The sequence below is a fragment of the Rhinopithecus roxellana genome, chromosome 14 (genome assembly GCF_007565055.1).
Source record: "Rhinopithecus roxellana isolate Shanxi Qingling chromosome 14, ASM756505v1, whole genome shotgun sequence".
NCBI classification, from domain to species: Eukaryota; Metazoa; Chordata; class Mammalia; order Primates; family Cercopithecidae; genus Rhinopithecus; species Rhinopithecus roxellana.
The window spans coordinates 103593696-103606076 of NC_044562.1; the positions used below are offsets into that span (position 1 = coordinate 103593696).

Genomic DNA, 12381 nt, shown 5'->3' on the forward strand with positions numbered 1-12381 from the left:
ATTAATAACAAATTTTGTTCTTGAATATTTTAAGATTTGAAGTTTCCCTGCCAGCCAAATAACAACGTAAAAACTACCAAAAAAAAACAAACAGAGACAGTGATACTTCTAACTTTGTCATAAAACTGTTTTTATAGTTATTTCCTCCTTATTTATAAATACTGATATTTTAAAATTATTTATGGAAGACAACATTCACAATCTTCCACAATCACCTGAAAAGGAGCCCATCAAATCAACCCCTCCTATGGGTGGTAATATTTTTAAAAAAACAACAACCAAAACCTCAAATTTCATCCATTAATATATATCTGCATTTCTGTAATTATAGCTCTTCAGGACAATTTCTGACAATATAACATTTTTGATGCAAAAGGCTCTAAAATTCCATGTACCAAGATAACGAATAACTTTCAAAACCAGAACCACACACCTTTTGCTGTAATTCTTTCACTGCAGAATCTCTATCCATGCATGCCTGCCGGAAGGCTTCATATGCTTTATTGAGTTGCTCACCAATGTTTTTATCCATTCCTCTTCGTCCTGTAGCATCACTATAAAGGATGGAGTAAATGATAGGTCTGCAAAATAATGAGAACAATTTAGATAATTACTAAGTTACATAAATCTCATTTTAAAAATGCACCTTAAAGATAGTTCTATAAGGTTTACCACAAACATTATAGCACCAAATACTAAACATAAGTCTCATCTAAAATCCTGACTAGAAATCTTACGAAACCTTAAGTTCTACAATTTTTAAATATTCTTATTCTAATGTTCAAGGAACAAGTGGGGTTCCAGTTCAGGAAGATGCTACTTTGAGAATAGTAATCTATAAACTTAACCTAAAAATGAGAAAATATAAAAGGCCATTTTAAATTCTTTATTATGGAAATGTACAATAGGATCAGCAATGTGGGAAGGGATTTCGTTTTACTAAATGGATCTTATTCCCACTTACGATGTGAATTCTTGCTACACTGAAATTAGAGCAAAATTAAATAGATAATAAATGTTTGTGGATGGAGTTCACACTGTTGTTATCACAGAGCAATTAAAATGTGTGAAAATGTTCTTATTTTAGCACAAAATCTAGGGAGAGTTGCTGTTGCATTATACATTAAAAAAGAAAAATCACATCCCTTCAGTCCTACCCCCAATACCTATTAGTTTTCTAACTTCCCTGCTGTTTCTGAATACCGGTGATTTGCTCAGTGGAGGTAATTTGGTTTTATAATCTCAGTTTGCATAACATCTCTTAATGACATTCCTTTGCTCTGAGCAGACTAAGTAATGACTCCGATTCTTCCTGTCCAACTGTAAAAACCACAACACAGGACCTTTCTGTTAATCCTCTAAAAGCCACAGGCTAGACAGTTCTCTATCAGTTATATTGGGTACCAAGTTATTTCATATTTCTGAAAATTCTTCAAAATTTCAGTCTCTAATCTGTCCTAACATCTTTTGTTATATCTTTAGGCACACTTTTAAAATTTTCACATTTTCAATTGAGATACAATTCATATAGTATAAAATCCACTATTTTAAAGTGTACCGTTTGGTATTTTTTAGAATATTCATTAATCAATCATCACCATCATCTAATTCTGGAACATTTTAATCACCCTTCTGAAAACAGTCCATACCTATTAAGTTAGTCCCAATCCTCCTCTTCCCCCATCTCCTGGTAACCATTAATCTTTTTTTTTTTTGTCTCTATGAATTTACCTATTTTTGACACGCATATAAATAGAATAATACAATACATGCTTTTTGTGTCTGGCTTCTTTCAGAAAGAATAATGTTTCTGAAGTTCATCCATGATGTAGCATGTAACAGTACTTGACTCCTTTTTATGGCTAAATAATATTCCATTGTATGGATATGCAACATGTTGTTTATTCCTCAGTTGATGGACATTTGAGTTGTTTCCACCTTTTGGCTACTATGAATAAGGCTACTGTGCACATCTGTGTATACATTTTTGTATGAACACGTTTTCAGTATTTTCACATATACACCTAGAAGTGAAACTGCTGAGTCATATGGTAATTCTATGTTTAACTTTTTGAGGAACTGCCAGTTTCCACAGAAGCTGTACCATTCTACATTTCCACTAGCAATGTATGTATAAGGGTTCCAATTTCTCCACATCCACACCAATACTTCTTATAGTCCATTTAAAAAATTACAGCCATCCTAGTGGGTGTGAAGGCATACCCTATCAAAGTTTTGATTTGCAGTTCCCTAATGACGAGCATCTTTCCATGAGCTTATTGGCCATTTGTGTATCTCTGGCAATGTATCCACTCAAACCCTGTGTCCACTTGTAGTAAGTGGGCTATTTCTCTTTTTATTGTTAAATTTTAAAAGTTCTTTATATTTTCTAGAAACTAGACTGCTATCCAATATGATTTGTAAGTATTTTCTCCCATTCTGTAGATGCCTTTTTACTTCTTGATAGTGTCCTCTGACACACAATGTCTTTAATTTTAATATAGTCCAATTTACCTATTTTTTTCTTTTGTGGTTTGTACTACTGGTGTCATATCTAAGGAACTATTGCCTAATCTAGGGTCATGAAGATTTTCAACTGTTTCTTTTTAATGAGTTTATAATTTATATTAAAGTCTTTGATCCATAGTGGGTTAATGTTGTACAAGGTGTGAGGTAGGGGTCCAGATTCATTCTTTTGCATGAGGTTAGCCGATTGTCCTGGCACTATTTGTTGAAAGGGTTATTCTTTTCCCACTGAATAGCCTTGGCACCCTTGCCAAAAATCAACTGATCATAAATCACAATGTTCTTTTAAATACCCACATGCAAGTAATCTTTCAGCCAAAGTTTTTCATTTTAAGATCCTAAATACATTTTAAGTAATTTACCAGGTTCAATAAAAACAATTCCAGGGTTTTGGATAACAATGTCATTACTTTCTGAAAAACTGAAGAAATGGCAACTCTATGCATTCCACTTAGGAAGTTAGTTTCTACTGCTATCTCTGACAGATGAAAAAGTTGAAATCTTGTTAGGATAATTAACATTGCTAGGATCTCTGCCCAGACATAGACAATATGGAAACATAAGCAATTAGCATTAATAAAAAGCACCATTTTGAGTATTTTAGACACTGCTTCATTCAGAAACATACTAAGGCTACTTACAAAAAATATATGAGATTAAAAATAAATATGCAATGAGGAAAGAATAAGTATAGGCAGTCACAGGGACTATAATATACTACAATATACTAATACAGAAGTTAGAGGTTTTAAGTAGCTAAGTGGCTAAGTTAAAAAGCCTTAAAAAACTGGATGTCATGAAAAATTGTCAATGTAAACCACACCTGTACTTTCAGATCTGGGACAAATAAGGGCCTTGAACTGGAAATTCATCTAGTTCCTTGCTTTGTTCTATTACTGACTGACCCTTAGTTAATGGCCGCTAAATCTTCTGGGACCAAAGTTTCCTTTTCTTCAGTACAAAAAGGTGTTTGGACTCAATTTCTAAGAAACTTCCTTGTTCTACAGTTCTTGAGTTTATGAGTTAAAAATGCATGTCTGTTCCATCAACAAGATGCATTCTTGTTTTTAAAAATGGAAATGCAGCACTAAAAATAGCTGCATCATATGCAGGTAAATCATGTGGAGCCATCACTTCAGGTCCTTGCATTAGATTACACAAATGTCACTAAGAGAGGAGCTACTGAGTAAATTCCACACAGATGCGTCCTATTTCCTGAAATAAGAATATATGCTGAAAAAATAAGTTCCAGGTTGATACAAATAAGTAAATGATACTTTTAATTCCTATTTCACAACCAAGAAGGGAATTAGGTGTTAGATCAGCAACACCAACCAGAGTAAAAGGAAAGTCTCTGGGACTCAGCTAATTAAAATGGACAGATTTCAAATATTAACACCCTGAACTTTAAAGCCACTTGTTTCTTTATTTATTTTTAGCATTTGTTAAGTATAAAATTAATTTAAGAGGCAGCTACATTTCAATTACATTTCAGTACCCCTTCCGCAATATTTGCCTAGACTCCAGGAGAAGGCTTTATATTTATAGTAAACATGCTCACACCTAAATCTCATGGTTAAGCTCCTTCTTCAAACCCAGGAGACTGCTACAGCAACCTCTCCCGTGAAAACACTCTCGTAATTAGGGTTTCGCTTTATTTCTGATTTGGTTTGCTGGTTTCCTTCCATTACATGAGAAAAAAATTCTGAAATCCCAGAAGGTAGCAGGGTTAGCTCAATGCAAATCACCATCCCAATCTTGTCCCCTGCAATTCTTCTGGAGCGTGGATACTCTCATTTACCCACTGTCGTCCCTCTAGCAATAATTCCTTTTTTCCTACCCAGACCAGTGGTTCAGACAAGCAAAACTGAGGGCAGCAGGTTCTTGTCCCACCTCTCCAGCCCAGTGATTGACCATGGTGTGCCTGTCCATGAAGAAACACCAGGAAAATCCCTGCTTCCTCTTTCATTGATCCCTTGGTTCAATAATGAAACTGTCCTGGAGGAGGAGAGGCAGCATGAGCAAGAAAGATAATTTTCCCTTCCTTTGGTAAAGCTTCCCAGCCCTAACAAAGCTTTGATTTTAATAAAATATATCCCATTACCATTCAATTAGAACAAAGTATTTGCTGGCTTATTATGTGTAAGGCACCATATGGGGAACAGCAAGGGATTCAGATATAGTACTATCTTAAAGTTATGTTTCTTTCACAAAATATTTTCACCAATTCTTCATTTCCTATTACATATTAATATTCCTGTTTGACTGATAAGGCTCAGAATGCTTAAATGACTTATCTATAGCTATAAAGCTGTGTTATGAACTAGATTAAATCTTTAAAATTCTTAGTTCAAGGATTGTTCATTAAAGCCAGCTGCACTGCAGCCTGACCAGCGAGAGCGAGAGCTGAAGCAGGGCGAGGCATCGCTTCACCTGAGAAGCTCAAGGGGGAAGGGAATCCCTTTTCCTAGCCAGGGGAACTGAGACACACAACACCTGGAAAATCGGGTAACTCCCACCCCAATATTGCGCTTTAAGCCAATTGGCACACCAGGAGAATATATCCCACACGTGGCCGGGAGGGTCCCACGCCCACGGAGCCTCCCTCATTGCTAACACAGCAGTCTGCAGCGATCTATCCACAAGGCAGCAGGGAGGCTGGGGGAGGGGCGCCCGCCATTGCTGAGGCTTAAGTAGGTAAACAAAGCTGCTGGGAAGCTCGAACTGGGTGGAGCTCACAGCAGCTCAAGGAAACCTGCCTGTCTCTGTAGACTCCACCTCTGGGGACAGGGCACAACAGGGGAAGCAGCAGAGGCCTGTGCAGACGCGAACGACTCTGTCTGACAGCTTTGAAGAGAGCAGTGGATCTCCCAACACGGAGGTTGAGATCTAAGAACGGACAGACTGCCTGCTAAAGTGGGTCCCTCACCCCTGAGTAGCCTAACTGGGAGACATCCCCCACTAGGGGCAGTCTGACACCCCACACCTCACAGGGTGGAGTACACCCCTGAGAGGAAGCTTCCAAAGTAAGAATCAGACAGGTACACTCGCTGTTCAGCAATATTCTATCTTCTGCAACCTCTGCTGCTGATAACCAGGCAAACAGGGTCTGGAGTGAACCTGAAGCAATCTCCAACACACCTACAGCTGAGGGTCCTGACTGTCAGAAGGAAAACTATCAAACAGGAAGGACACCTATACCAATACCCCATCAGTACGTCACCATCATCAAAGACCAGAGACAGATAAAACCACAAAGATGGGGAAAAAGCAGGGCAGAAAAGCTGGAAATTCAAAAAATAAGAGCGCATCTCCCCCTGCAAAGGAGCGCAGCCCATCGCCAGCAACGGATCGAAGCTGGTCAGAGAATGACTTTGACGAGATGAGAGAAGAAGGCTTCAGTCCATCAAACTTCTCAGAGCTAAAGGAGGAGTTACGTACCCAGCGCAAAGAAACTAAAAATCTTGAAGAAAGAGTGGAAGAATTGACAGCTAGACTAATTAATGCAGAGAAGGTCATAAACGAAATGACAGAGATGAAAACCATGACACGAGAAATACGTCACAAATGCACAAGCTTCAGTAACCGACTCGATCAACTGGAAGAAAGAGTATCAGCGATTGAGGATCAAATGAATGAAATGAAGCGAGAAGAGAAACCAAAAGAAAAAAGAAGAAAAAGAAATGAACAAAGCCTGCAAGAAGTATGGGATTATGTAAAAAGACCAAATCTACGTCTGATTGGGGTGCCTGAAAGTGAGGGGGAAAATGGAACCAAGTTGGAAAACACTATTCAGGATATCATCCAGGAGAACTTCCCCAACCTAGTAGGGCAGGCCAACATTCAAATTCAGGAAATACAGAGAACGCCACAAAGATACTCCTCCAGAAGAGCAACTCCAAGACACATAATTGCCAGATTCATCAAAGTTGAAATGAAAGAAAAAATCTTAAGGGCAGCCAGAGAGAAAGGTCAGGTTACCCACAAAGGGAAGCCCATCAGACTAACAGCAGATCTCTCAGCAGAAACTCTCCAAGCCAAAAGAGAGTGGGGGCCAATATTCAACGTTCTTAAAGAAAAGAATTTTAAACCCAGAATTTCATATCCAGCCAAACTAAGTTTCATCAGTGAAGGAGAAATAAAATCCTTTACAGATAAGCAAATGCTTAGAGATTTTGTCACCACCAGGCCTGCCTTACAAGAGACCCTGAAGGAAGCCCTAAACATGGAAAGGAACAACCGGTACCAGCCATTGCAAAAACATGCCAAAATGTAAAGACCATCGAGGCTAGGAAGAAACTGCATCAACTAACGAGCAAAATAACCAGTTAATATCATAATGGCAGGATCAAGTTCACACATAACAATATTAACCTTAAATGTTAATGGACTAAATGCTCCAATTAAAAGACACAGACTGGCAAACTGGATAAAGAGTCAAGACCCATCAGTCTGCTGTATTCAGGAGACCCATCTCACATGCAGAGACATACATAGGCTCAAAATAAAGGGATGGAGGAAGATCTACCAAGCAAATGGAGAACAAAAAAAAGCAGGGGTTGCAATCCTAGTCTCTGATAAAACAGACTTTAAACCATCAAAGATCAAAAGAGACAAAGAATGCCATTACATAATGGTAAAGGGATCAATTCAACAGGAAGAGCTAACTATCCTAAATATATATGCACCCAATACAGGAGCACCCAGATTCATAAAGCAAGTCCTTAGAGACTTACAAAGGGACTTAGACTCCCATACAATAATAATGGGAGACTTCAACACCCCACTGTCAACATTAGACAGATCAACGAGACAGAAAGTTAACAAGGATATCCAGGAATTGAACTCATCTCTGCACCAAGCGGACCTAATAGACATCTATAGAACTCTCCACCCCAAATCAACAGAATATACATTCTTCTCAGCACCACATCACACTTATTCCAAAATTGACCACATAATTGGAAGTAAAGCACTCCTCAGCAAATGTAAAAGAACAGAAATTATAACAAACTGTCTCTCAGACCACAGTGCAATCAAACTAGAACTCAGGACTAAGAAACTCACTCAAAACCGCTCAACTACATGGAAACTGAACAACCTGCTCCTGAATGACTACTGGGTACATAATGAAATGAAGGCAGAAATAAAGATGTTCTTTGAAACCAATGAGAACAAAGATACAACATACCAGAATCTCTGGGATACATTTAAAGCAGTGTGTAGAGGGAAATTTATAGCACTAAATGCCCATAAGAGAAAGCAGGAAAGATCTAAAATTGACACTCTAACATCACAATTAAAAGAACTAGAGAGGCAAGAGCAAACACATTCAAAAGCTAGCAGAAGGCAAGAAAGAACTAAGATCAGAGCAGAACTGCAGGAGATAAAGACACAAAAAACCCTCCAAAAAATCAATGAATCCAGGAGTTGGTTTTTTGAAAAGATCAACAAAATTGACAGACCGCTAGCAAGACTAATAAAGAAGAAAAGAGAGAGGAATCAAATAGACACAATAAAAAATGATAAAGGGGATATCACCACCGACCCCACAGAAATACAAACTACCATCAGAGAATACTATAAACACCTCCACGCAAATCAACTAGAACATCTAGAAGAAATGGATAATTTCCTGGACACTTACAGTCTTCCAAGACTAAACCAGGAAGAAGTTGAATCCCTGAATAGACCAATAGCAGGCTCTGAAATTGAGGCAATAATTAATAGCCTACCCACCAAAAAAAGTCCAGGACCAGATGGATTCACAGCTGAATTCTACCAGAGGTACAAGGAGGAGCTGGTACCATTCCTTCTGAAACTATTCCAATCAATAGAAAAAGAGGGAATCCTCCCTAACTCATTTGATGAGGCCAACATCATCCTGATACCAAAGCCTGGCAGAGACACAACAAAAAAAGAGAATTTTAGACCAATATCCCTGATGAACATCGAGGCAAAAATCCTCAATAAAATACTGGCAAACCGGATTCAGCAGCACATCAAAAAGCTTATCCACCATGATCAAGTGGGCTTCATCCCTGGGATGCAAGGCTGGTTCAACATTCGCAAATCAATAAACATAATCCAGCATATAAACAGAACCAAAGACAAGAACCACATGATTATCTCAATAGATGCAGAAAAGGCTTTTGACAAAATTCAACAGCCCTTCATGCTAAAAACGCTCAATAAATTCGGTATTGATGGAACGTACCTCAAAATAATAAGAGCTATTTATGACAAACCCACAGCTAATATCATACTGAATGGGCAAAAACTGGAAAAATTCCCTTTGAAAACTGGCACAAGACAGGGATGCCCTCTCTCACCACTCCTATTCAACATAGTGTTGGAAGTTCTGGCTAGGGCAATCAGGCAAGAGAAAGAAATCAAGGGTATCCAGTTAGGAAAAGAAGAAGTCAAATTGTCCCTGTTTGCAGATGACATGGTTGTATATTTAGAAAACCCCAACGTCTCAGCCCAAAATCTCCTTAAGCTGATAAGCAACTTCAGCAAAGTCTCAGGATACAAAATTAATGTGCAAAAATCACAAGTATTCTTATACACCAGTAACAGACAAGCAGAGAGCCAAATCAGGAATGAACTTCCATTCACAATTGCTTCAAAGAGAATAAAATACCTAGGAATCCAACTTACAAAGGATGTAAAGGACCTCTTCAAGGAGAACTACAAACCACTGCTCAGTGAAATCAAAGAGGACACTAACAAATGGAAGAACATACCATGCTCATGGATAGGAAGAATCAATATCGTGAAAATGGCCATACTGCCCAAGGTTATTTATAGATTCAATGCCATCCCCATCTAGCTACCAATGAGTTTCTTCACAGAATTGGAAAAAACTGCTTTAAAGTTCATATGGAACCAAAAAAGAGCCCGCATTGCCAAGACAATCCTAAGTCAAAAGGACAAAGCTGGAGGCGTCACGCTACCTGACTTCAAACTATACTACAAGGCTACAATAACCAAAACAGCATGGTACTGGTACCAAAACAGAGATATAGACCAATGGAACAGAACAGAGTCCTCAGAAATAATACCACACATCTACAGCCATCTGATCTTTGACAAACCTGAGAGAAACAAGAAATGGGGAAAGGATTCCCTATTTAATCAATGGTGCTGGGAAAATTGGCTAGCCATAAGTAGAAAGCTGAAACTGGCTCCTTTCCTTACTCCTTATACGAAGATTAATTCAAGATGGATTAGAGACTTAAATGTTAGACCTAATACCATAAAAACCCTAGAAGAAAATCTAGGTAGTACCATTCAGGACATAGGCATGGGCAAGGACTTCATGTCTAAAACACCAAAAGCAACGGCAGCAAAAGCCAAAATTGACAAATGGGATCTCATTAAACTAAAGAGCTTCTGCACAGCAAAAGAAACTACCACCAGAGTGAACAGGCAACCTACAGAATGGGAGAAAATTTTCACAACCTACTCATCTGACAAAGGGCTAATATCCAGAATCTACAAAGAACTCAAACAAATTTACAAGAAAAAAACAAACAACCCCATCAAAAAGTGGGCAAAGGATATGAACAGACATTTCTCAAAAGAAGACATTCATACAGCCAACAGACACATGAAAAAATGCTCATCATCACTCGCCATCAGAGAAATGCAAATCAAAACCACAATGAGATACCATCTCACACCAGTTAGAATGGCAATCATTAAAAAATCAGGAAACAACAGTTGTTGGAGAGGATGTGGAGAAATAGGAACACTTTTACACTGTTGGTGGGATTGTAAACTAGTTCAACCATTATGGAAAACAGTATGGCAATTCCTCAAGGATCTAGAACTAGATGTACCATATGACCCAGCCATCCCACTACTGGGTATATACCCAAAGGATTATAAATTATTCTACTACAAAGACACATGCACACGTATGTTTATTGCGGCACTATTCACAATAGCAAAGACTTGGAATCAACCCAAATGTCCATCTGTGACAGACTGGATTAAGAAAATGTGGCACATATACACCATGGAATACTATGCAGCCATAAAAAAGGATGAGTTTGCGTCCTTTGTAGGGACATGGATGCAGCTGGAAACCATCATTCTTAGCAAACTATCACAAGAAGAGAAAACCAAACACCGCATGTTCTCACTCATAGGTGGGAACTGAACAATGAGGAAACTTGGACTCGGGAAGGGGAACATCACACATTGGGGCCTATCATGGGGAGGGGGGGGGGGAAGAATTGCAGTGGGGAGTTATACATGATATAAATGATGACTTGATGGGTGCTGACGAGTTGATGGGTGCAGCACACCAACATGGCACAAGTATACATATGTAACAAACCTGCACGTTATGCACATGTACCCTAGAACTTAAAGTATAATAAAAAATATATATATATATATATAAAAAAAAGCCAGCTGCAAAGTGCTCTCCCAAGGTGTTATGGTTAATATGCTTATTTGATAAAATATTTTGTGCCAACTATGAGCAGAAGTGTGCTGGATACCACTGATGCCGTGAGAACAAAACAGACATGAAATCTCCTCCCATGAATGTACCATTAACTGTAACTTGAAGCATACAGTAGGTGACTATTCTAAGATATCCAAAAGGCTATAGAGTTTGGAGAGGAAAGTTCATCTATTTATGAAATTTAGCAAAGGCTTGAGAGGTAGGTGGTATTTGAATAGGATTTTGAAATATAGGTGGGAATGATCTTACCCATTCCTTTTATTTAATTATCAAATGGCAGTCATCCTTTTTCAAACAGGTTTCCCACTGCAATAAGGATGTTTTTAATATTAAATAATATCAATTCTTTACTAAAACAGGCCCAGGATTATATGCATTTCTTATGCATTGCTCAGGTTGATTGTCCTAATCAGGACAAGCATACAAACCTGAGACAATTCTTAAGCATAACAATGATGGTTACTATAAACATGACAGATCAGGCTAAAGCTTTTCCCACCATGCCTGAAAGCAAGTAGGGGTGGAAATGAAAGAAAAGGCAAGTTCTGCAGCCTTGATTTTCTTTGTTATTAAGACAAAGAGTTTGGATAATAGAGTTTCCTTTAACTTTATAATTGTATAGCATTACCAAACTATACAGAGCACAAAAACTTTTGCTCATAATTGATATCATATATTTAAAAAGAGTAGGTGCTTTGTCTTAATTTATGTTACAAATTAAGCCTTGATTGCAAACCAGTTGCTAGGGCATTTCATTTCAGAATGGTGAGAAGCAAGGAGTAAAGTTATATAGTGTGTCCTGGCAGTAAAGAGATGATATGATACTGTAAAAATATGTGATATGAAAAATATGTGATTACAAATAATACTGTGAAAATTACTGTGACTTTTGTTTATTCAATAACGTTTATATATTTCCTCCTAAACACTTTACTAAGTAGAGTGAAAAAAAAATACAGGCTTTAAATTCAGACCCAAGATCTGCAAGTTCCTAGTCATTTACTGAACTCTGAACATCAGTTTGCATATCATACATAGTTTGTAGGGTTACAATAAAAATTGAGACCATATATACAGTAAAAAGTAAAACTTAAGTGAGACCATATATAAAAGATGTTATTTGTTCCTCAATATCCATTCTCCCCTTCTCTTATAGTACTAATACTTCTGATTTTTAGCTCGTGTGGTCAAGTGACTATGTGCTAGTCATTGGCAAATGGGTGTAACTTCCATAACAAGTTTTCCCTTTCACCTTTTTCTCTTTCCCAGTTGGATGGAATGTCATGGTGACAAGCCACCTGGAACACTGTGATGCAGGCAACACTTGTTTAACTACTGCTTTGTGGGTCTCTAAAGCAGGAACTAACTGAGCTGTA

At 38.0% G+C, this 12381-nt stretch overlaps 1 protein-coding gene across 4 annotated transcripts in view; it reads right to left on the minus strand.

The window, feature by feature from the left end:
• TANK (TRAF family member associated NFKB activator) overlaps positions 1–12381 on the minus strand; it is a 112019-nt gene that overhangs the window by 56893 nt on the left and 42745 nt on the right. For all 4 annotated transcript variants that reach the window (XM_010368006.2, XM_010368005.2, XM_010368003.2 and 1 more), the window contains exon 2: positions 434–581. In XM_010368006.2, coding sequence (XP_010366308.1) covers positions 434–532 — 99 coding nt within the window. In that variant the 5' untranslated portion in view covers positions 533–581. The remainder of the gene's footprint in view (positions 1–433; positions 582–12381) is intronic.